Source organism: Lytechinus variegatus, chromosome 11 (assembly GCF_018143015.1).
Source record: "Lytechinus variegatus isolate NC3 chromosome 11, Lvar_3.0, whole genome shotgun sequence".
NCBI classification, from domain to species: Eukaryota; Metazoa; Echinodermata; class Echinoidea; order Temnopleuroida; family Toxopneustidae; genus Lytechinus; species Lytechinus variegatus.
Window position 1 is genome coordinate 24,582,399 of NC_054750.1, and position 27,570 is coordinate 24,609,968.

Below are 27,570 nucleotides of genomic sequence, written 5' to 3' on the forward strand. Positions count from 1 at the left end.
ATTTACAAAATATTGGGCATATCTTTTGACCCAACCAACACGCATGTTCCCATTTTACCCAATATTGGGTAAAACTTCTTTTAAGAGTGTGATAGTAAACGCACACACCCCACTTACAATACACATTCACACCTTCCCCCCACACCGACATGCTTCACCCACAGATAAAAGTGAGTCATGTGACTCATTTATATATAATATTTGTGAGTCAGGCGAAACTTGACTCACTAACAAAATTAAATGAGTCTTAGTTGACTCATCTGTAATTAACAAGTGAGTCAATAACGAAATGACTCACTTGCAGAATGCTCCGACTGACTCACATAGTTGTAAAAAATGAGTCAAGATCGGCGATTGACTCATTTACAAAAAAAATGAGTCAAGAAGAAAGCCGTGCGCGCATGCGCTACTTGCACGCTATGACGACGTCAACCATCGCGCGAACCTTCCGTTTGACGTCGCCATTGCTGAATTGGATCAAGAGAATACTGTGAGTAAAATCGTTTTAATCCTGCAGTTTTGTGAATAATTTTGTTCATTTCACCTGTAGGCCGCTGAGAAATTAATTTGCTGAAGAGAATGAGAGGAAATTTGGTGGACAAGAATAATTCTCAATTTAGGTGATGATTTGTGGAACTTTGAGAGGATTCCGTGCACCAGACGGGCCGTGTATGTGTGTGTGCTATATGGCTGTAGTGTAGCTCCGCTGCGCGTCTGTAGTGTAGATATGTATTGTTGTGTGTTCGGACAGGTTGTGTGTCCGGACTTTAGCAAGTCAAAGAAATTTACAGGCGAAGTTTCATCAATTTTTAGTACAAAATGTAGGAAATATTATAGAGAACAAAATAGAAGATGATTACAACTATTGAATTCATATTTTTAGGGTAATCCAAAGACATAAAAGAAAATGACCGGACACCTGACCCCCCATCCTACGAAACAGATTACCACATCTAATATGCAGTTAGGCCTAAAATCTGGATCTGGATGTGTACGATGCAGGGCCATCCTGGGCATAAACGCATCGGGTGAGCTTGAGGGAGGGCGAAGGGATGATTAGAAGGTCTTTTCGATGGCCTTCTTGAATGAGTCTGTCGATGGCGAGTTTATTCAATGTCAATCAGGTGGTTCCATTTGATTGATGATGGTACCGGTACTGAGAAGAACAAGTTCCTGTATTTTTCAATTCTTGCTCTTATTGGATGATAGGTCTAGCATTATTATTTGTCACTCGATATCTCAGTTCAAAAAGACTCACACATCAGGTATATCAAATCTAGACCACTCATTCTATCAACAAGGTTATGATATAACCTTGTTCTCTGTTAGTGTTACTGCTCCCTGTGTGGTGAAATAAGGTTGGCAATGTTTGGCCTATTTTCTCCTTTTCTTTGGGACATAATGTTTAATTTTTGACACCGTTAGGTTGCATTACAGCTATTTATCATATAGGCCTACATGTAACTTGTCTCTTGATTAAATTTGATTCTTTAAATTAATTTTTCTTAATTCAAAATAGAGATTGAAAAACTACAATTGTCTTGCCTATATTTTTCCACTAATAGAGGGCGTACTCAAAATATGCCCAAAATTGAAGTTTTCGAGCGCTCTGGTGAATACAAAAATTACCCTCAAGCTACTAATGAAAAATAAATTGCAACTGTACAGAAATTAGTATTATGGTAACAAAAGTGATATTTTAATAATTTTTTAAATTGTGTGCTGTGTACAGCTTTGGCATACCATATAGTCCTAGATTCCCCACAGGCAGGCATGTAATGAACCCTGGGTGAGTCTAGACTACATGCATTTCCTTCTCACAGAAAAATGTAGATGTGTAATGTAGGACCTATTCCTGGTCTACTGAGGTGTTTTTAATTTGATAAGTGCCCCTTTCCCAACAATAATTAAGATGAATATTTTTATTAGATAATGTTGAGATGTGAGCCCACATCTTGAATGGATGTGGTTTTTGTTTTCATTAACTTGGAAATGCAGTCACTATCTGAAGCATGTGTCACATTTATCCCATCAAAATAACATTAAGAATATTTCCAATTCATTGTTTTCTTTTTTGCACATTTTATTTGTTTTTGTCTCACCTGCGAAGCAAAGTGAGACTATAGGCGCCGCTTTTCCGACGGCGACGGCGGCGCACAGTGGGCCAGAATGAACCCAAAGTGCGACAAAACCCTTTTTTCACATATTTATACGATTAAATTTGGTAGATAGGGGTAATTTCACCCGTAGAATTCAATAAAAGTATTTTCAAATATTGATGACGTCATTAAAATACTGTTTTCTGATTGGCTGTTAACATTTGAGAAGAAATTACATGTTTCTAATTCTACAATAATTTTCAAATTTTCAGAAACTAGTTTTAGAGAAATTTCAGCAATAAGGAAGCATATTAGCAAACAGCAAACACATAAACAGGCAAACAAACAAAAAAAGTCTGTGCTCGGGGTACAAACAATTCAATTTGTGACTTGAGTATCGCTTAACCCTAAAAAGACTGGGGGCTGATTCAGCCCCCCCTCGACATTTTTCGCGATAAATCCGCCGCGCAAAATTTTTGACCGCGTCGCTCACTGACTTTTTATTTTCAAGTCTCGGGCAACTTTTGAACACAAAATTGTGACCCCCGGGTACTCGGTTCCGAAATTACGCAACATTTTGTAAGTGCATGCAGACCCCAAATTACTCAAAAACGTGAATTTGTGTACAAATCCAATGCAAATAGTGTTTTCAGCCAAAATTCATAAATGTATCATTATTTTTCCTTTTACTGCTTAAAATCAATTAATTAAGCCCCTGACAATTTACATTGAAAAAACAATAAAAAAACAAAAATTCGAAAAACAAAGAAATACATAAGAAATTTAGAAAACAATAGAAAACATAAGAAAATAAATGTGATGTTGAAATTTTTTAAAAATAAATTTGATCAGATGCCTATCTAGAGTATGTGAAACAAAAATAAGCAATTCAGGGGCATTATTTTATTAATTAGAGCAAACTTATGGTTTTACGCATAAATTAGCATCATTAATGAGACATGAGATTTTTTGAAGAATTTGATGTTATAGTTTTGTAGGTAATGCCAAGGGTAATGCGTTTGCCAATTTTCGTCGCGATCGCGCGATCGACGGCCGAGATCATAAGGGGGGCTGAATTAGCCCCCCCCCCCCCCCCGTCTTCTTAGGCGTCGAAATAGCCCAGTCTATTTAGGGTTAAAGAGGGCGCCCTACCATGAATCCGGAATTGTAAAATTCAAAGTGAAATTGTAAAAAAAATGCAAAGGGGTATTTTTATTCAATGGGTACAATGATTAACCACACCTACATGAATTAAAATGGATTGATGCCAGTATTGGACAGTGAAATCTTTAAAATAATTATCCCAATGATAAATAATAGAGGCCGGGTCCTCTGCAGGTTAATCGGTACAAGGCCTACCTATATATTTCACCAAGAACAGCGTATACAAAGTTATCCGAAACAGAGTCTCTCTCTGTTATCTCAACAGCCATTATGTCTTTGGTGAGAGGATCTTTTAGCATACATGTACTTTGAACATCAGGAGGAAGAGGCTGTGCTTGTTGTACTCTTAAAAATTTGCTACTAATCACAATGTCACTTGTTACCATTAGTCTGTGGAATACATATAAAGTCAATAAGAGTCATAGACCAATCAATCCTTGAAATGATAATATGCACTTCCTTCTTGATTGATTTTAACAATAATTTATAACAAATTTAGAATAAGCCAAGAGATAAACGAATTCATACGTGTATGTGAAGTTACAAACCCTTCATTTTTTTCTTCTTTTTTTTTTTTTGGGGGGATAAATACTAATAATGATAATGCAACTTTATACATGTATAGATCCCACATATCTGTCATTTTCATTTTTTTGGCGGAGAAACTGAGTGAAACCAATCACATCCCTAGTCATGTGTGTTATAGCGATATACAGTAGGACTTGGTTTATGAACAACAAAACAAATTAATAATCTTACCCGGAATCTTACCTTAAGAATTAATCTTCTCAGAATGACAGCATATATGCAACACGGGATGGAACAGTTTGACATCAAAATGAAGTTGTTTTACATGTATTACTATATAGTTAGTGGAAGTGGAAATGACAGCTTGTCTTAACGTATGTTTAACGAAAATATTTTAGGAAGATACCAGTCTAAAGAACCAGACACCTGAGCCAGACACCCCCCCCCCCCTCTCAGTCTCTCTCCCACTACGCGACGGTGAGTTTCACAGTGATACGGACTTATCCGGTGCCGAAGGGAGCGGGAGTTTGTTTAATGTCACCCGCAACGTTCGGCACGCGCATAATGGGACACTAACTTGGAACGACTTTTTGTGATAAATACGGCGAACATGTGGTTGGAAAATTGGTTATATCTCCAGAAAATGCACGTATCTGCAGCTAAATTTGGTATCATTGTAAAGCATGAACTATAACAAAGACCGTCATGGTATTTATAGCGCAGCAATCGGCAGCAATTTGTAAAAGAAATGCTCATGAAAAAAAAAATTGCTAAAACCCCCCATTGTCAAATGGTTTCGTCCAAAATTACCTCTGAAGGGATCATCATTTTATCTTGAAAATTTTTGATCACTTAAAACAATCATTCATCAAAAAGTACCGTGAATTAAAAATAAATTAAGCTATCCGTTTTGTTGAAACAGTGAAATATCTAAAACGTGTCATTTTCACATGCGGTAGCCGTAAAGGGTCATTTTTCCGGTAATATTGAATAAAATGGGCAACTAATAATCAATTTCATGGAGAAATATTGTATGGAGACATCCTACAGGTTCTTATCTTTGCTTAGAACATGAAAAAAACAAAATTTGTTTCATGACCAAAAACCAGTTTTGGCGCACTTTTGCTCTCTCCTGGCCCACTGTGCGGCGGCGGCGTCAACATCAAATCTTAACCTGAGGTTAAGTTTTTGAAATGACGTCATAACTTAGAAAGTATATGGACCTAGTTAATAAAACTTGGCCATAAGGTTAATCAAGTATTACTGAACATCCTATTAGAGTTTCATGTCACATGACCAAGGTCAAAGGTCATTTAGGGTCAATGAACTTAGACCATGTTGGAGGAATCAACATCGAAATCTTAACCTGAGGTTAAGTTTTTGAAATGTCATCATAACTTAGAAAATATATGGACCTAGTTCATGAAACTTGGACATAAGGTTAATCAAGTATCACTGAACATCCTGCTTGAGTTTTATGTCACATGACCAAGGTCAAAGGTCATTTAGGGTCAATGAACTTTGGCCGAATTGGGGATATCTGTTGAATTCCCATCATAACTCTGAAAGTTTATGGATCTGATTCATGAAACTTGGACATAATAGTAATCAAGCATCACTGAAAATTTTGTGCATGTTTCAGGTCTCATGATTAAGGTCAAAGGTCATTTAGGGTCAATGAACTTTGGCCGAATCGGGGGTATCTGTTGAATTACCATCATAACTTTGAAAGTTTATTGGTCTAGTTCATTAAACTTGGACATTAGAGTAATCAAGTATCACTAAACATCCTGTGCGCGTTTCAGGTCACATGACGAAGGTCAAAGGTCAATGAACTTTGGCTGAATTGGGTGTATCTGTTGAATTACCATCATAACTTTGAAAGTTTATGGATCTGATTCATGAAACTTGTACATAAGAGTAATCAAGTATCACTGAACATCCTGTTCGAGTTTCAGGTCACATGATCAAGGTCAAAGGTCATGTAAGGTCAATGAACTTTGGCCATGTTGGGGTTTTTTGTTGAATAACCATCATATCTCTGTAAGTTTATTGGTCTAGTTCATAAAAAGTAGACATAAGAGTAACCATGTATCACTGAACATCATGGGCAAGTTAGAGTAGTATTCAAAGTCAGCACTGCTGCTATATTGAACTGCGTGATACAGGTGAGACGGCCAGAGGCATTCCACTTGTTTTATAATTTTATTATTATTTTTTTACAGGGCTACTGGAAGAAGTCACTACGCAACAGATTCAGGAATTGCAGGAAGTGTCATGAACGTGATAATCCATTAGGACAAATGGAAGCAAAAAAAGGGACTACACCCAAGATTTCAGATTCAGATTTTATTTCCAACAGAAATAGCAAATATACATTTTAACAAATATTTACAATACATTAATGATAATAACATATAAAAAAATACAAAATATTTTATAGAAAAGAAAATTATACTTTGGAATGAAAAGTATCTGTGGAAATGGGGGATTCACTCAAAAGCATCGCTTCTATAATGTGAACCCCCCTAAAGGAAGAGGAGAGAGAGAGAGAGAGAGAGAGAGAGACGCAATGGTTGCTATTTGCCTACGAAGATTTACAGAATAGATGAAAAAGAACAGGATAACTCACAGAACAAGACAAAACGAAAAAATAATAAAAATAAAAAGAAAAAACAAAACAGGACGACAAAAGTAGAATAAACGTAAAATAGAATCAGGACAAATTACGACCGAAAAGAGAGGATAAAACAAAATGATAAAGACAAAAACATAACTTGAAGTCTGAGAGGAGATGATAACGAGCGGGAATTAGTAATGAAGACCTCGGTAGGATTGAAGTAAGAAGTTTTTCAGTTTTCTTTTAAAAGAATGTATGGAAGGGGTGTTTTTTATGTTAATGTCGAGGGAGTTTCAAAATCTAGGAATATCGAACATAAATGTACTCTTAGCCAATAAAGTTCTAAAACGGGGTAAATGAAATTCGTTAGATTGCCTAGTAGGGTAATTATGAAAAGACCGATTAAGAGGAAACATAGAATCAAATACACGTGGAAGTGTGTTTTTGTCAAATTTAAACATAAATTGTCCTAAATGAAATAAGTATAGGTCGCTTATCTTCAGCAATTTGCTATCAAAAAATAGTGGGTCAGTGTGTGAGCGAAAAGCTGAATTATGAATAACACGAAGGGACTTCTTTTGCAGTAATAACAGTCTATCTAAAATGGTTTGGTGGGTGCTGCCCCAGGCAAGTATCCCATAATTCAAGTAAGGCAAGATCAGGGAAGAATATAGCATTAAAAGTGATGACGACGAAAAATGATATTTTAGTTTATTGATAATGCCAATATTTCGCGAAATAATCTTACATATACAATCTATGTGGTATTTCCAGGAAAGCTTATTATCAACGGTAACACCGAGAAATTTAATGAATGTGACACTTTCTAAATTAGTGTCATCTAAAACAATGTCCATGGGAAGTGTATCAATGGAATTGCTAAATAGCATATATTTAGTTTTAAGTAGATTAAGAGACAATTTGTTGGATCTTATCCATTGTGTGACTTTTAAAAGTTCATTATTAACAGTATTTACTAAGGTATATGGATTTTTATGGGAATAAAATATATTAGAATCGTCTGCAAAAAGAATGAACGAAAGGATATCAGATGATTTACAAAAGTCATTAATATAAATGATAAATAATAAAGGGCCTAACAGACTGCCTTGCGGGACTCCACAATTAATGTATTGCATGTTGGATGCATGACCATTCAAAGATACAAATTGACGTCTGTCGGACAAGTAGCTTCTGAACCACTCCAAGGCCTTCCCGCGCACACCATAATGAGAAAGTTTATGTAATAAGATATCATGGTTAATGGTGTCGAAGGCCTTGGAGAAGTCCAGAAAAATGCCGACTAAATGTGAGCAATTATCAAAAGCGTGGGCCACTTTATCAACGAAATTCAATAGTGCATGTTCTGTGTTGTGTTTTTCTCTAAATCCAAACTGAAAGTTAGAAAAAATATTGTGAGATTTAAAAAAATCAATTGTTTTGCTATAAACCACTTTTTCTAAAATTTTTGACAAGGATGATAATAAAGAAATTGGGCGATAATTACTGACACTGAACTTGTCACCCTTTTTGTACAATGGAATGACCTTGGCAATTTTCATGCGATCAGGGACTTGACCGGAGGTTAGAGAAAGGTTAAAAATATATGTCAAAGGATCGATAATTTCAGATATTATACCTTTTAAAATAAAGTTATTGACATCATCATAACCAGGACTTTTTTATTATTCAAATTAGATACAACATCAGTAATATCTTTTTTGACTACGGGAGTGAAAAATATTGAACTAGAATTAGGTGTACCTAGGTAATCATGAAAGTGTTTTGTTGAAGGGGGGATGTCTCGAGCTAGGTTAGTTCCTATAGATGAAAAATAGTCATTAAAAATATTAGCTATATTTTCAGGATCTCCAATAATATCACCGTTAGACCTAATTTCAGTTATATCGGACTTGTTACTGGATAAATTCATGGCTTGTTTAAGAACTTTCCATGTGTTTTGAATGTCGTGTTTATACAGAATTATTTGATCAGTAAAATATCTTTTCTTTGCCAAACGTATTGTTTTAGTTAAAGTATTCTTATATGTGGTGTATTTAGTTTTTGCCTGAAGAGTATACCTTTAAGTTTGGAATTATAATATAAACTGTTTTTTTCTGTTGATTGAACGCAAAAGTGCTTTCGATATCCAAGGAAGTCTCGGTGATTTTTTGTAGTTAGTTTGTTTATCTTTTACTTTTGGAATATGCTTGTCTAATTCACTGTTAAAAATATTCAGAAAGTTATTGAAGCATGTGTTTACATCGTTATTGTTATAAATAGGCGACCAGTCAACAGATTCTAACGAAACACCCAATCTTGCAAGATTCTCGGGAGTAGGCCTCCGCCTTGATGGCTTGGAAGGATTAATACACGAATTTTTAAGGGAAAAATGTGACATAATGGGAAAATGATCTGTCAGATCGGATAGTATTATTTCAGAATCAGGAGACGGCATGATGTTACAAAATATGTTATCAATAAGGGTTGCAGAGCGATCTGCAATGCGAGTGGGTTTTGATATTAATGGCAAATATGAAGAAGTCAAAAATGTTTCAAGAAATTCATGGGCAGTATTGTTGCTGTCATGCTTCAATATATCGATATTAAAATCTCCTAATATAAAAACATCTTTGTTCACCAACAATGGATTTCTAATTAAGTTAGAAAGATAAAGTAAAAAATCATTGTGGTTGGAATTTGGTGGTCTATATGTAACACCTACAATTATATTTTTGGAATTTAGGACATTGATTTCGATAAAAAGTGACTCTATATATTCATTCATAGTAGTGATTTCGTCATGAATTTTTTATTCATAATTATGGGAAACATATAACGCAACACCACCGCCATGTCTATCTTTCCTGTTATTAAAAACTAAATCATATTGATCAAATGCAAATGGAATATTGGATTCATCAGTTAACCAAGTTTCTGTAAGTCCAATAATGGAAAACGAATGTCTAGATGAATTATTGTCTAAAAGCAGTTGGAACTCTTCGAAATGTTTATTTATGCTTCTTATGTTTAAATGTAATAAAGAAAAAATATCTTTGGAGAATTGTTTACTAGTGTTTTTGAATTGAAGTTCAGTGATGTATTCTGATGAAGGATTGCGAATTAAGTCATGATCAGTGTGAAAATCTAGAAGTTCTGATGATGCATTGATGTTGTTTGCTACAAAGTGGTTGTACGCCAAATTAGCCTGAGTGTTGCCATTTGAATTATGTGTATTCAAATTAATGGAGAGGTCATCATTACTCAAGGAATAAAACGGCATATCAGTTAAAGTATTCACGGAAGTACAGTTAGTGTCTCAAACCAGACAAAGCTGCAGGCAAACACATGTATGGCATAAAGAAAGTACCTTCCTGCATCCCCAGAAGGTGAGGATGAAGAAACGATCAATGCTCACATCAAGATGCTTCAGAATGAATCCAGAAAAACAAGACAGGACAGCTTGATGATAGACAATCTACTAACTTTAGCCCATAGGCGCAAGGGTATCATCAACAGCAACTGGACTGAATCCTACTTGAAGGATATGTACCCTTACCTTTTCCATGAAGATGAGGTAAGTTCAAATCAGCGTTAATACAGATCAAGAAACTTCATTTATGAACAAGAATCTATCATTAGATTAACGTGTAACAACTAACAAGGGTCTATTTTTGCAATAAGCAAGTCCATGCTTAACCCTAAACAGGCCGGGGGTTGAATCAACCCCCCCCCCCCCCCGCCACAGAACAGCCAAAAAAACCCGGCCTAGTTAGGGTTAACTAGAATTAAAAATGGGTATGTTCACATTTCTAGGATCATGCAATCACATTCTGTATTTTAACCTAGTTTATTAGTATCCATCTTTGAAATAATCAATAAATTGTGTGAAAACATACTATTTAGAAAGTTTGAAATTTTAATCTTTATCTGATCTCAATCATATCATGTCTGTTGATCGAGAAGAATCTAAAGGTCCTACCATTTCACACTCAATGCAGTAAATAGCGTGTACAGGCTTAAAATTATGATAGTTAAAGGAGATCAAAATTTGCAAAGTGCTAAAATTTACAAGAGCAAAATATTTACTCTTCGTTCTTACTAGAATTTTTGTTCTTGCTGACAAGTAAGGGACAATTTCACTGAGCATCTCATATGCAAAAACTTATCTTTGTGAATGGGTTAAGTGATAGGCCCATTTCAAGAACTGTATGTAATTGTTCAATAAATTTCCATATGAATTCAATACATTGATCATTGTATATATAGAATGAAAGTGATTCCAACTCGTGGAGACAAAGAAAGACTGGAGTCAGTTGGGTCATTTTATCAAGAGTGTAGAGATTTGCACATGGTCTTCAAAATTATTCTTGATTGAGCCATTTTTTACACACCTATTCTTTTTCTTTTTTGTTCACGCAGAGAAACATAAGACTGCCCTGTTTAAATTCCCTGTTTATTCTTTTCATTTGATGTTGAAAGAGTTTGAGAGACTGTCAGAGGACCCAATTAAGCAGAAGTTGGAAGCAGGACATTTGAATATGCTGATCCATTACTAGAGATATGTAAGACTCCCAAGCAAGGTTTGGAGCTCAAAAACCTGATCTTGGCTGCAGCAGCAGAAAATGAAGACACCAGGAAAAGTATGTTATTGAGATGTTTGATAAGGAGTGGGTTTGCAATAATTTCATTCTTGGGAGGAAAACTTTGAAGATGGTTAAAGAGTTACTTGCCCCCCCCCCCGAGTTTTACCAGCCCCAAATCCATATACCCCATTTTAATTTCAAGAGAGAGAAAGACAATAATTACATGGCTCCAAAGTGTACTCTTCTATTTATACCTGATGTGCAATTCAAATGGTTAAAGAAGGATGACCCAGGCCAGTTGGTCAAAATGTATATTGTATACTGTATATTTTTAATATTTCTGAATGGACAACCACAAAAATACTGATATTCTGGAGTTCGATTTACATTGCTTGAGTTCAGTCTTCATTTTTTTTCTTTGCAGTGATCAAATCATGTGGAGCACTTCTGTTGATTCCTACTATTTTTGGAGAGAAGGCATTGCTTTGTCAGCATAGCCAGGTAAGTTTGATGCTTAAAATTCATTTAAGGTTTATACAAATATCAGCAGAATTTTGAGTGAGTGAGTGAAGCTGTCGCAGGCATGTCCATTTAGATAGCTCAACTGACAGGCCATATGAGACCTGGCACCACAAAACTCTTAAAAGTCAGAAGAAATAGATATTGGATTTAATCTCTCTTTTAACACAGGAAATTCTAATAAGTTTTGAAATGATGTATAACTCATCCTAACCTTCGAAAGATTAAGAAAAGAACATTGCCTACCATAGAATTCTACTTATGAGAATAAGGGATTAGATTTTGCCCATTTGATTAAGTATTTTGATTGCTAACTTTTGTTTAGCATCAATGTAAAGAAGATTACACATCAGTATAATTTTCGTGAAAATTGATTTATTGAATCTCAAATTATCTCCAGAGTTGATACATAAATTGAGAACATCCTCCTGAAGCCTATAAACCAATATCTCACCAGGGTTTAATTCATAGGGGTTTAAAGTGAAGAGTAGGTCCTATATCTTAATTTTCACCCCCCCCCCCAAAAAAAAAAAATATTAATTCATTGCTAATATTATTCTAATTGAAAGTTGCAATAATAGTACTTCAGATTTAAAAGGCACTTAGAAATTGTTAAAGTGGCTTAAGAAAAGTATAGGTGAATTCGACTTCACCTCACTGTAACTTGTGGCGGCCATAACTGGGGGGCTTCCAAAAAACAACAAAAGCACTTTCAATGGAGTATGTCATGAGCCAGGTGTGTTGCCATGTCAGTGTTTTTGTTGGGGTGGACTTGTCCTTTAATGAACTTTGACCATCAAAGTCAGCACTGCTGCTATATTGAACTGAGTAATGCAGGCGAGACTGCCAGAGGCGTTCCACTTGTATATAAATGATTTGATGGCTATACAAACTGTTCAACTTGATGTTTTGGTGTTTCCAAGAAAGTAGTACATTTCTCAACTCTGAGTCCAATTTATTATTCATTTCCATCCATGTAATTTGATAGAGCTTGGATGATAATTCATAGTGAACACTTACTCAACCATGGCTAAGAAATTCTTTATTACAGTTACAATTTTGTAAGTCTTGCGGTTCTTTAGGCTACAATTTGTAAAGTATCAAAATAAATACTATAGTGTTTCATTTAATATCATACATCTTGGACTACAGTACAGTTAGCAGTATATGTATTAGCATAACCTTGAAGTTATCATTTTCACTAGGATCAACCAATTTGCCTTGTGCACATTACCAGAAATAAACTAATCAGCATTTCTCACTTATGTTTCCCTTTTTTAGGATAAAAAACGGAACAATCGCCAAAATCATCTACAAAAGTAAGCCCGACAGTGCAGGTCTGACTCTGAGCAGTGATCATGAAAAATTCACGGAAATTCTGCAATCATCCTATATTACAGCAGAGAATGAAGTCATCTGCGAGAAAACCACCTACCTCATGTCAGCAGTCTCTCTGCTTATGTCGGCCCATTATGTATTCAACTGATCATACACCCCCAAGATGGGTAACACCCTCACATTCATTCAGAAGATTCTGATGAACATAGATTCCACATCTCAACCCTCATCCAAGGTCGTAAGAAGCCTGTAGTTCTTCAGTTTAAGAGAAATTAATTACTTGGGTGATGCTACTGCAACACAGCTGATCACACTTTCTCTACGTGCAATCACCTTAGGTGTTGTATCTGTCTTTTATGTGCAAAATAGATTGAAATAGATACGACAGGTTGACCGTGAATTTAGACATCAAGTATGTGCATTATTTCGCTTTGCTTCAGTACAAATTTCAGTGGCCCTTGAATTGGAAATCTTTTCATATCCCAAGAATTACGTATAAATGCTTAATGAAATTTTTGTCACAGATAAAATAGGATTTTGCACACACAAAAAAGAAAAGATATTTGGACCCAAAATTTTTACAGATCAGATGGTCAACAATTTTTTTTTTTTTGGGGGGGGGGGGAATTGAAGACTAAGCTATTAATATTCTACTTTTTGATTTTTGTACACATTTTGTTACTGTACATGTAAATAAGTTTAACACCACAAATTCGAAGAATTACAACATTTTAAAGGTTCTCTATGGAATTTTAGTTAGTTTGTAAGTTTCAAGCAACTTAGTATTTAATTCCAAGAATTATACAAAGGCACTTTTCAAGATTATGGCTTCCAACATCAGTACATGATGGAAACAATTCTCAATGTTTACATTTATTGAGATGGTAAGCACATGCAACTGATTTGAAACTAATTTTATAAATTTGACAAAGCACTGTCATTAATTTTAAGCCAATCTGCACACTTCCAAGCATGTCAAAAGTATTGCTTAATAGCCCAATCACCACAATTATCATTGCCTTTAAAAAAAATTGCACAAAAATATTTAAATAGAAAAGGTCAGTATCTGCTTGAAGATACAGCTGCTATAGGAGGCAGATTTTGCGGAAAATACCAGGGCTTCACAGTGAGAGAAATGGTATTAAGAATGGGGGATTCTGCGAAGTGCTTTAAAAATTAATTGAGAATCCAAATTGCACATTTTGAAATTGTCTTTTGTACTATTAGTAGTAAAATATTTTTGTGGGTTTTCCTACAGCAAAAATTGACATTTGGGGGATTCCCGTGTCATGCATGGGGATTCTTAAATTTAAATTGTGTTTGTACGTATGCTTAAGTTTGAAAAATTTCTGAATTTTAGGTTTCTGGAAAGCTGTTATTGGTTTTGAAGTACCAAAACAATGGTATTGTGTTGTAAGCAGAGTCTTAGGAATTCATGTTTGAAGGTTTCACTTATAGTGAATTGTTTCAAATTCAGTAAATTATGAATTTCAGTGAATTATGAATTGTTTCAATTTCAGTGAAGAAATGATACTATAAAAAAATTATGATTTCATTGAATTGTTTCAATTCCAGTGAATTATGAATTTCAATGAATTATGAATTGTTTCAATTTCAGTGAAGAAATGTTACTGTAAAAAATGTACGATTTGGGAAGAGATTTTTGTGAAGTACGATATTTGAATTACAGTGGAATCTCATTATAACGAGGTCGAAACATTGTTATATCAGGGTAAAAAGAAAAGTTATTAAGGATAATTACTGTGAGAAATAATGGACTATCATTATCACACTCTCTCCAATTTCATAGACGTTTTGTGACAGCTTTATCTTTGTTTAGTCGGTTAAACCATGTTGCCAATCAGTTATAAAATCTATCACTCTCTCTTGATAGTTTTATTTTTTATTTGATGAGAGGTAGCAGTGCACTTATTTACATGTTTGGTGACTGGATTCTATGCTTGAGAATAGATTTTATTATAGAAAGAAATGCACATTAAACATAATTATTTTTCAAGTAAACTCTTAAACATTTATCCCATGAAACACATTTCTGTCTGTTGTGGTTACATCACTGATGCATAATGGTCACTTTTGTTTTGGTAATATTGGTGGTGACTCCGGAGATTTATTGTTGAGAGGAAATAAATCAGATGGCATGTACAATGCATTTATACATTCTAGTTCTTTTGCTTTAACTGATTGTGATGTGTCTGTTAAGTTAGCATTAGGCTATTGATCTGTTGGTTGTAGGTCCATCATAATCGGCACTTCTAAAGCATGCAAAGAGACTTCCTGATCCATTCAATTTTGCTGATGATCTATGTTTACTTGGAAAATGTTGGCAATGGAAACCGCATTTTTCGAAAAGCCCCTATGATGACAACAGACCATTTATTTTATTTGGCATCATTTTACACCCTTCTCTTTTGGTTTAATTATCACATATGTATTTGACTCATTTTCAGTTGAGTCGCCTTGACTCACTTCTTCATACATGAAGTGAGTCAAGAGGCTTGATCTACGAACAGAAGTAATGACTCATTTAAGTAAAACCATCTGAGTCATGTGACTCACCTAGGCAAAAAGTGAGTCACCCTGACTCATCATTGATGAGTCACTGGTTTGTCCGTATAACGACACACTAGAAGGATCACATGAGTCACCGTGACTCATTCCAAACGAGTCTGAGTCTTACTGACTCACTTCAAACGAGTCAATGTGACTCATTTAAAGTGAGTCTTGAGATTATATGAGTCACCACGACTCATTAAAAATGAGTCTGCGTCTTAATGACTCACTTTAAATGAGTCAGGTGACTCATTTGAAGTGAGTCTTTAGATTATGTGAGTCACCATGACTCATTACAAATGAGTCTGCAAGGCAAAGATGAGTCACTATGATGCATTAAAAATGAGTCTTTTATGATCAGACTTATCTTTAATGAGTCATGGTGACTCACATATTCGTAAAAGTGTTTCGCTATACGGACAAACTGGTGACTCGCCAAAGTGAGTCAAGGTGACTCACTTTTTTTTTGTGGGTGTTGATTTATCCTGCACTGCGTTTAAACGCTGTCACAGCTCGCGGTGCAGAATCGGCTCGCGTGGCAAAAACCTGAATGATACGAGCACCAACAATTTACTAGTACGTCATATAAAGTTATAAAGCCAACGCTGGGTCCTTGCCATTCCATATACGTCAATACCGTAATTGTTATTAGTATGATCATCATTATTAATATGATTGTTATTATTATTGTTATTTGTTATTATTGTTAGAATTCTCGGTTTCGTTTATTCTGTGATACACTTTATTCACGACCCTTGTGCAAATGAACTGCGCCCATAAGCATATTCTTTATGTACCCTTCCACCCCAAGAACAAAAGTACAACGTGGTGCACCTTATACTCTTAAAAAACTATTCTGAAACAAATAGAGATCACGTCAAGAAGTTTATTTTCTTATTTTTTATGTTTCGCACAACTTTAATTCTAAATAAACTGTTCGAAATTTGATTTTGGTAACTAAACTAGCATAACGGAAAACAATATCAGTAATACCAAATGCAAAATAAAAAAAAGTTTAGATTTTCTTTATGGATAACTCTTTAGTAACGTACAAGACGTCACTAAACAATATGATTTAAAAAGATGATTTTATTTTAATTGTGATCACAAACAGAACCATCTCCGCCAGAGGAATAGTGTTGTGTATTGTATTTTTTTTATTTGGTACACTATTTTGAAATTCAATATGCGCTTGCGCTCACATCTTAATCCACTTTGATAAAACGTTCACCAGCGCAAACATCTCCCGAAAAAAATTGTATTTTTTTTATTTGGTACACTATTTTAAATATTTCTTTCCACAGAATATCCCACAAGCTATCTTCAGACAGGCGAATATTTTATCTACGTCAACAACATCACACGCAAAAGAGATAATACAATGCCCATTGTTTCAAACAAATGTTACGAATGGATTTCAAATTATATTCAGAGATCTATATCTCTATCATGACGAACACATCCAGATAGGGAATGGTACTGAACCGTCTGATCTACAGTCTGTCATCACAACCATCAAGGATATAGACATTGCTGTCCAGTGATGTTTACGTAGAGACCAGTGATATGTGGATTGCTATCATAGGAGGCATGGAATACCACCTGCTTGAACTGAATGCTGAGATAATATCTATTGATCTTTCAAGTGAGCGATTTGAAAACTATAACATTTTATGTTGATATTCACTGATTTACATAATCATGAACGGCTTGTATATGTAGGGGAAGGCGGGGTAAGTTGAGCATAGGGGCAAGTTGAGCCACCAGCCCCAGGCCAATAATGAATGAGTCAGACATCGTGGTGGTGTCATGTATTGATGACCCATAGCATAACCCCTTATAACCCCACCACATTGTTTTCCACTTTGAAACAAAAAGTAGTTTTTTAGAGCGGAAAGTATGAATTTCAGCCAAACAAAGTAAAAAAAGAGTGTGTAATAGATAAGGTGCTTCACACACACACACACGTCTTTAAATATAGTAAAGACATGATAAACAACATTGTTAGTCCAGGTATGGATCTTCATTCTTGTCATAGTCTTTTATATGATGGATGCATAATAAATGTGTGGATACAAAATTATCGCACAAAGTTTGGACTGGGCAAGTTGATGTCAACTAACCTCTTTGCTTGCTTTCAATTAATTGAATGTCTTCTGAGCAGGATGTTTCTGACTTGAAGGGCAAAATCCTGGTCCCCACACACAACCCAATGTCCAAAAGTCAAATGCACTGTCATGTTGCTATGTAAGTGTACACATTGACTAAGGAGTGCTAGATACAAATATGTTAATCAGGTAGTGCAATAGTGAAAGTATATATACAAAAACTGCTAAATCACTTCTGCGCTAATTTTTGTGCGCTAATTTTATAACTATGAGATGTACTTTCATCACACATAATATGCAAACTTCATAAATTTCCACTGCCCGGATTTTTGAGGACTTTACTATGTTGTTTAAAGAGCCTTCCTGGAAAGCATTTCAGTGGAATATCCATGTTGCAATTAGTGGTGGGTTACCCCCTCCCCCTATTCTGGCTAGATTGACTGGACTATAAGTCCAATTAGACCGACTGGTATATGGACAATAATTGTCATTATTGTTGTTAATATTTTTTTAGAGCAAGAGACAGAGTCATGAACTTATATAATTGACATAAGGTAAAAGTAATCAAATAATGGTAAATTTCATTTTTATCACTTGTTCGAAATATAAACAATGAAAGCTTTAAGTCGAATTTACATAACTTTTCCTGAAATCGAGAAAAGATGGTGCTTTGGGATTCAATCACCTATGCAATAAAGAGTCACTAGATATCCGGGAAGATAAACCAATCAAAATTCATTCAACATTCTCTCGAGATGAATATTTGTATTTTAGTTCACTCGGATAGGAGCCATCACCGTAGAGGACTAACCTTTTTTATTCTCTTCTTTTCTGAATCTACTCCTACGATTTAGATAACTCAGTTACACACCTCGAGGAAGGCCAATCACTTACTATAAGCACAGTATCTAACAAAAGAGGATTCTACAATTCCACCCTGTTGAAAGCAAATACTACAAATGGGTTTCGAATTGTGTTCCATCGTTTGTATCTTAATTCTCACGATGATGAAATCCGAATAGGACGGGGAACGATCCATTTGATCTCGAGTCTATTGTTACTACTGTCAATGGATATGCATACTACAATCAAACTTAAATGTCATCGAAAGGGAGCAACCTACGTATGATTGGGCGTTATCTAGTCTAAATCTTTTTGTATAGGATGGTCTTCGTAATATGTTTCTTTTTTATATGTTTTCCTCGTTACTGAAAACAATATTTACAAATACCTGCTAGTATGATAAATATTCCAAATGTAAATAACATGTCAACCTTAGTACAATCCTTTTAAAATTGAATTATTCCTAAAAATCATTCTTTATTTTCTTTCTTACTTAAACAGAGATTTTTCTTTGTTCACTATCAAACATGGACGTACCGATGGCTGTGGTTTGTGATGGATATTACGATTGTGATCATTACGAGGATGAATCTAATTGCAGTGAGTATCAGCTCCTTTAACTCCACACTCGAGGGCCGTAACACGTTTTAGAAAGGGGGGGGGGGCATTCAAGCGGCGGAGCAGAGGATTATCTTTTGTGTTTTTTTTGGGGGGGCGTCCCCCCCCCCACACACAAAAGATAATCCTTTGCTCCGCCGCCTATGGGGGGGGGGGTCTGGAGCACTTCAATCTTCCACGGCCACTGATGTCATATTTCTATCTACATTGACAGATCTCAATTTTAAAAATATTTATAATTGTCTTTATACAATTGGTTATTATTTGACGCCCAACAAATAAAAAATTCTATGCAGTTTATTTACTTGAATGTGTCAGTTCGGTTTGTAACTTCAGGATTATTCTTTTTTTCCCCCAAACTGGCAATTTCATACATACATGTAGACCTACTCCTGTTTTTCACAATTCACACGTACAACCGTTAATAGTCCTCAAATATTGTTGAAAAGCTCAATGCACAATCGTATCCACTTGAAACTGAATATCTTCAATACATCTTTTTACTATGATATTTCATTTTTAGATTATAAAATACCTTCAATATGCAAATGAGGCACATTTGCTACCTACTTTGGATTATTATCCTTATTTTCTATTTTTAATGGCTAATTTGAATAATATGCGAATTAATTTTAAGGCATTTGGGATGAATTCTCATGCTTAGTGAAAGTAGCATATAAATGTCAACATTTCAACATTATTGAAATGTTTTCAAGCAGTCGTTATGAGAAAAATCACAATATCTTGACATTCTTTTCCATATATGGATGCTTATTTGCAATGCAATGATGTAGATTTTTGCACTTTGGTTAAAATCATTGAATTCAGATATTCATCATGAACTTTCATTCAAATTCAATTTGTTGTGAACACTTAATTTCCAATCATTGGATTATTGCATTGACGCCCAATGGCGACAATGCATTGTTCTTGTTCCATATTCCTATTCCGTAATCTTCTTCTTCTTCTTCTTCTTCTTCTTCTTCTTCTTCCACCAAAATCCCATTTGTTTAACACATGGTTTTGTTAGCTCTACCCTGACTCCGTCCCTCATCCAAATTCATCCAAATTTGGTAGACATGTTGTCCAGCATCCCTAGTTGTGCCTCTCGTCTTCCATTTTCCAAAATCACTCATGCATGACCATCCAGGCGCCATTTTGTCAATTTCAAGTCCATTTGCATACCATTCTTCATTCTTTCATATCTCAGTTATCCTGCATGCTACAGACTTCTAACAAATTGCTATAGATAGTCCAAGAGTTGCTCCATCATCTGCGACGTATAACTTGACCTTCAAAATGCCATCTTCATGCCTTAAATTCAAATCCGAAATAGCCTTCCTTCAAAAACTTCATATTTATTGAAATGTAATGTCTAAAAGTCGTAAAATGGCCGTAACTTTTGTGTTTTTATTCATTTTGCGCTCATTCTTTTAGAAATTGATCACGGTATCATAACATACATGCTACTACGTTTTCACGCATCATTGATCTTCCGTCATTGAAATAGCGCCCTCTAAAGTTTCAAAAACGCTTACCTTTGAATGCCCCTCATTGCGTCATGCATGGCCAAACCCGTACCCTTTCTTGGATTTAGGGTCTTTAAGATATGCCCTTTCATGCCATTTAAAAAAATATATACCTTACAACTGACGAAATATCTCAAAAATGCTCCCGAAAATCAGCAAAATACCCAAAAATGCACTTTACTGCCAGCACAACTTCAACTTGCTCTTATTTCCTTATTATTGAAGCTTATTCTTTTTAACTTGGCAGATATGAGTATTGATATATACTTAAACAGTTCGTTAATGTTTTGTAACAGAAACTAACAAATTGCTGACGGTAGCTTAAAATTATTGTGCAAAACCTTCATTTTTAATGTCTTTCTTTATATGGCATTTACTTCCGGTCTATTGCTTCCACACAAATAAAAGTGGTATCAATGTCACCGCATTGGAATACTCTTTCCAGTGATACCAAATACGACATAGGTTACAACAGAAAATTTCAAGATAAGTCAATCTGAACACATGGCATACTGCTCACAATGCACACATTTTCAACAACCACGCATGGGCCGCCAATATGGTCTAAAAAATTTTACTCGAGAATGTAACTTCCTATGGACAGCAAAATGTGCTAATATCCAATTTGATTAACATGTAATATTTGTTAGTCCTCCCCTGCCACCGTTCCTCATCAAAATTCATTCTAATTTGGTAGACATGTTATCCATAATTAGTGACCATAACTTTAGAAATAGCGCCCTCTATTGCAAAGTCTTAAAATAGTTGAATTGCCGTAACTTCCTTTGAATTTATTTTTGTCTCATATTTTCAGGGTTTGCCAATTGTATCATTTCACATAATCTAACTGTGTTTTACGCATCAGTGACCTTTCCTTTAAGAAATAGCGCCCTCTAATATTTTGAGAATGTATATCATCTAGAGTTTTCTCTTGATCTCCTCCTGTTTCTTGCCCTCTATTAAATCAGAGGCGTCAATGCATGCACATCGTTCTGAAACGATTGCAGTTCTAGTTTCCCTTCTTTTTCAACCCTTTCATGGCTAATTTGCATAATATGCAAATTTCATAAGTTTTTCACTGCTCGGATTTTTGGGGACTTTTAGTATGTTGTTTAGAGAACCTTCCTGGAAAGCATTTCAGTGGAATACCGGTATCCCATGTTGCAATTAGTGGTGGGTTAGCCCCTATTCTGACTAGATTGACTGGACTATAAGTCCAATTAGACCGAGTGGTATATGGACAAAAATTGTCGTTATTGCTGTTAATATTTTTTTAGAACAAGAGACACATTCATGAACTTATATAATTGACATAAGGTAAAAGTAATCATATAATGGTAAATTTCATTTTTATCACTTGTTCGAAACATAAACAATCTAAACTTTAAGTCGAATTTACATAACCTTTTCAGAAATCGAGAAAAGACGGTGCTTTGGGATTCAATCACCTATGCAGTAGTCACTAGCTTTCCAGGAAAAGAACCCGATCAAAATTCATTCAACGTTCTCTCGAGATGAATATTTATATTTTAGTTCACTCGGATAGGAGCCATCACCCTAGAGGACAAACCTTTTTTTTTATTTTCTTCTTTTCTGAATCTACTCCTACGATTTAGATAACTCAGTTACACACCTCGAGGAAGGCCAATCACTTACTATAAGCACGCTATCTTACACAGGATACAATACAACCTTGTTGAAATCGAATGCTACAAATGGGTTTCGAATTGTGATCCATCGTTTGTATAGTTATAATTCTGATGATGAAATTCGAATAGGGACAGGGAACGATCCATCTGATGTCCAGTCTATCGTTACAACTATCTATGGATATGAATACTACGTGGATGATGTATACATACATACCCATAAAATGTGGGTTGTTGTTATAGGATCGAAACAGTATGGTCGTGATGATCTGGACCTGTACGTTACTGCAATCAATTTGCTTAGTGAGTACTTGGACTTCATTTAATTCCTATACAAATTGTATTGTTTCAGTTTGTGATGAAAATTTAAATCGGAACATTGGCATTTGACATGTTTGAGGCAACATGTAATAAGATTTACATCACCTTAGATTGCATATACTTTTAGACTAAATTATTTCATCAAGAAATATGGTTTTCAATAACATAATAAATATTTATATCACTATTACTACAAGGGTTATCAAACTCGTATAACAATGCATACATGTAGATTGTGATTAGCATCATTTAATAAGTCCCAAGGTAGCTCGCAATTAGGTATTTAACTTTTCTTCAATTTCAGATTTCTTTCCTTGTACATCGTCTTACATGAACGTGTCAGTGACGTTGATTTGTGATGGATATTACGACTGCGATAATTATGAAGACGAATCATCATGCAGTAAGAAATACAATAATGTGTCTTTACATTATAATTGATCTGCACTCTAAAAACACTGAGTAAAATTTCCTCCAATAATTGGGTGGAAAAAGAACGTGCATGTTTGCCCAGGGTATTTTTTGCCCCATACATGTATTTGCCATTTTCAACGCAACATTGCGTAAAACGTACAAAATGTTGGGTATATCTTTTTACCCAGTCTACACGCTTGTTCCCATTTTACCCAATATTGGGAAAACCTTTTTTAGAGCATGTAGAGTGTGATAGTAAACGCATACACCCCACTTACAAAACACATTCACACATTCTTCTAACACCCACCGCAGACCCACCCCGACAATGCTTGATTTATCTTGCACTGCGTTTACACGCTGTCACAGCTCGCGGCGCAGAATCGGCTCGCGTGGCAAAACCCTGAAATGATCCGCGCACCAACGATATGCGTCATAATAAAGCCGGGCATTCTACGCGTTTTTATACGCGCCCTTGAATCGTGCAGAGCTATACGTCATAATGGTAATCAATTTGAGACAACGCTGGATATGGCGTCCCTAGGCCAGTGACGCGTCATTTCACTTAAGTCACATTGGTAAAGTTCAGAGGCCCAGTCTGCTTAACACGAGAAACTACATTCTCATTCCAAATATTTGAAATATCTAAAATTTAATGATTTTTGCTCTAGATGTCTGATTTGGTTAATAATAACAATATAGACTAGCCTGGGGGCGAAAGGACATATATCGCCCTCACTAAATTTATTTGACCCTCGTCCACGACTCGGGCGATATAAATCTAGTTGGGGCGATATATGTCGTATCGCCCCGAGGTCAGTCAATAATGCTTTTTTTATTTTGATCATCAATGTTATAATGATTGTTATTACGATTTTTATTTGTAATTATTGTTAGGTTCTCGGTTTCGTTTATTCTGGGACACACTTTATTTATGACCCTTGTGCAAATGAAAAACGCAGTATCTACATTTAGCACAAGTTGAGATATTAAGCATTTTCTGTTTTTTCCAAAGCCGCTCGAAACTAATTGATTTTTTATCATCCCTTTGTTATCAAATTGTGGAGTATAAATATGCCTATTTCAGGCCCGCAAACAAATTTGTTGTTGTTGTTTAATAGTTATTGATAAAAATGTACATACTCTGGGGAAACTCGAAGCAAATGCCCGGTTTCCCCATGGAAAAAGCGCAGTATCTACATATGATAAAGATTAATTCCATTCTTTTTGTTATCATCACTTAGTCGATATTGGTTCAATTCCAATAAACAATATATCAATGTGTATTCAAAAGGGAAATAATCACTTAGAAACAACGCCCTCTACAATCAAGGGCGCCCTCACAATCACAATGTCTTGACATTCTTTTCCACATATGGATGCTTATTTGCATCAATATTTGCATAAAATGCAATGAGGTAGATTTTTGCGCTTTTGATTAAAAACATTAAATTCAGTTATTTATAATGAACTTTCATTCAAGTTAAATTGTTTTGAACACTTAATTTCCAATCATTGGATTGTTTCCCTTCTTTTTTCAACCCTTTTATGGCTTATTTGCATAATATGCAAATTTCATGAATTTCCACCACTCGGATTTTTTGGGGACTTTTAGTATGTTGTTAAGAGAACCTTCCTTGAAAGCATTTCAGTAGAATATCCCATGTTGCAATTAGTGGTGGGTTACCCCTCTATTATGGCTAAATTGACTGGACTATAAATCCAATTAGACTGTCTAGTATATGGACAAAAATTGTCACCATTGTTAATAGTTTTATTTAGAACAAGAGACACATTCATGAACTTTTCATGAATTTCCACTACTCGGATTTTGTGGGGACTTTTAGTATGTTGTTTAGAGAACCTTCCTGGAAAGCATTTCAGTGGAATATCCCATGTTGCAATTAGTGGTGGGTTACCCCTCTATTATGGCTAGATTGACTGGACTATAAATCCAATTAGACTGTCTAGTATATGGACAAAAATTGTCACCATTGTTAATAATTTTATTTAGAACAAGAGACACATTCATGAACTTATATAATTGACATAAGGTAAAAGTAATTATATAATGGTAAATTTCATCTTGATCACTTGTTCGAAATATAAACAATGAAAGCTTTAAGTCAAATTTACATAACTTTTCCTGAAATCGAGAAAAGATGGTGCTTTGGGATTCAATCACCTATGCAATAAAGAGTCACTAGATATCCGGGAGATAAACCAATCAAAATTCATTCAACGTTCTCTCGAGATGAATATTTGTATTTTAGTTCACTCGGATAGGAGCCATCACCGTTGAGGACTAACCTTTTTTTATTCTCTTCTTTTCTGAATCTACTCCTACGATTTAGATAACTCAGTTACACACCTCGACGAAGGCCAATCACATTCTATCAGCACCCCATCTTTCACAAGAGAATTGTACAATACAACTCTGTTGAAAGCAAATACTACAAATGGGTTTCGAATTGTGTTTCATCGTTTGTATCTTAATTCTTATGATGATGAAATCCGAATAGGGACAGGGAACGATCCATCTGATCTCGAGTCCATTGTTACTACTGTCCATGGATATGAATACTACGCGGAAGATGTATACATATATACCCACAAAATGTGGGTTGTTGTTTTAGGATCGAAACAGAACAGTTATATTATTCTGAAAATAAGCGTTACTGCCATTGATTCTCTTAGTGAGTATTTGAACTTCGTTTAATTCTGGTATTAAATGTTTTGTTGTTTCAGTTTTTTATTACAATGTTTAAGCATAACATTTGCATTAGAGCCGACATGTACAATGAATTTCTTTACATTTTTACGCCATGAATGTCAGACCAGACTCAAACAAAATTAAAATGTTACCATATGCAAGAATGAGAATATATTATCATGTTGCATGGTATTACGATAATGTATAAACTTACACATTGGTAATCATTTGTAATCATTATTATTATTATCATGGTTTGTAAAGTCATTGAGTAATAAATACATGTACATTGTGGTTAGCATCAGTTTAATATTTACTTTCTTTAATTCCAGATTTCTTTCCTTGTACATCGTCTTCCATGAACGTGTCAGTGACGTTGACTTGTGATGGATATTACGACTGCGATAATTATGAAGACGAATCATCATGCAGTAAGAAATACAATAATGTATCTTTACATTATGATTGATCTGCACTCTGAAAACACTGATTAAAATTTCACCCAGTAATTGGGTGGAAAAAGAACATGCACGATTGCCCAGGGTGTTTTTGCCCCATATTTGCCAATTTCAACGCATCATTGCGTAAAATTTACAAAATATTGGGCATATCTTTTGACCCAACCAACACGCATGTTCCCATTTTACCCAATATTTGGTAAAACTTTTTTTAAGAGTATGATAGTAAACGCATACACCCCACTTACAATACACATTCACACCTTCCCCCCACACCGACTTGCTTGATTTATCCTGCACTGCGTTTACACGCTGTCACAGCTCGCGGTGCAGAATCGGCTCGCGTGGCAAAAACCTGAATGATACGATCACCAACAATTTACTAGTACGTCATATAAAGTTATAAAGCCAACGCTGGGTCCTTGCCATTCCATATACGTCAATACCGTAATTGTTATTAGTATGATCACCATTATTAATATGATTGTTATTATTATTGTTATTTGTTATTATTGTTAGATTTCTCGGTTTCGTTTATTCTGTGATACACTTTATTCACGACCCTTGTGCAAATGAACTGCACCCATAAGCATATTCTTTATGTACCCTTTCACCCCAAGAACAAAAGTACAACGTGGTGCACCTCATACTCTTAAAAACTATTCTGAAACAAATAGAGATCACGTCAAGAAGTTTATTTTCTTATTTTTATGTCTCGCACAACTTTAATTTTCAATAACCTCTTCGAAATTTGATTTTGGTTACTAAACTAGCATAACGCAAAACAATATCAGTAATACCAAATGCAAAATGAAAAAGGTTTAGATTTTCTTTATGGATAAGTCTTCAGTAACGTACAAGACGTCACTAAACAGTATGATTTAAAAGATGATTTTATTTTAATTGTGATCACAAACAGAACCATCTCCGCCAGAGGAATAGTGTTGTGTATTGTATTTTTTTAATTGGTACACTATTTTGAAATTCAATATGCGCATGCGCTCACATCTTAATCCACTTTGATAAAACGTTCACCAGCGCAAACATCTCCCCGAAAAAAATTGTATTTTTTTATTTGGTACACTATTTTTAATATTTTTTTCCACAGAATATCCCACAAGCTATCTTCAGACAGGCGAATATTTTATCTACGTCAACAACATCACACGCAAAAGATTATACAATGCCCACTTGTTTCAAACAAATGTTACGAATGGATTTCAAATTATATTCAGGGATCTATATCTCTATTATGACGAACAAATCCAGATAGGGAATGGTACTGATCCGTCTGATCTACAGTCTGTCATCACAACCATCAATGGATATAGACATTGCTGTCCCAGTGATGTTTACGTAGAGACCAGTGATATGTGGATTGCTATCATAGGAGGCATGGAATACCCGCTGCTTGAACTGAATGCTGAGATAATATCTATTGATCTTTCAAGTGAGCGATTTGAAAACTATAACATTTTATGTTGATATTCAC

The 27,570-nt window shown here is 35.1% G+C and overlaps 1 protein-coding gene and 2 long non-coding RNA genes across 3 annotated transcripts; all 3 read left to right on the forward strand.

Annotated features, from left to right (window-relative positions):
• Positions 1–448: 448 nt before the first annotated feature.
• On the forward strand, positions 449–6,100 carry LOC121423843. The gene is made up of 2 exons (XR_005971318.1): positions 449–490; positions 6,017–6,100. It is a non-coding gene; the product is annotated as an uncharacterized LOC121423843 (long non-coding RNA).
• Positions 6,101–9,734: 3,634 nt separating this feature from the next.
• LOC121423842 lies at positions 9,735–15,024 on the forward strand. Its single transcript, XR_005971317.1, has 4 exons — positions 9,735–9,988; positions 10,894–11,054; positions 11,422–11,498; positions 12,798–15,024. It is a non-coding gene; the product is annotated as an uncharacterized LOC121423842 (long non-coding RNA).
• Positions 15,025–18,896: 3,872 nt separating this feature from the next.
• LOC121423490 lies at positions 18,897–27,563 on the forward strand. The gene is made up of 4 exons (XM_041618839.1): positions 18,897–18,976; positions 22,140–22,475; positions 22,798–22,896; positions 27,187–27,563. The coding sequence occupies exons 1-4, from the start codon at positions 18,904–18,906 to the stop codon at positions 27,561–27,563; spliced, it is 885 nt and encodes a 294-aa protein (XP_041474773.1). The 5' UTR covers positions 18,897–18,903.
• Positions 27,564–27,570: the final 7 nt, after the last annotated feature.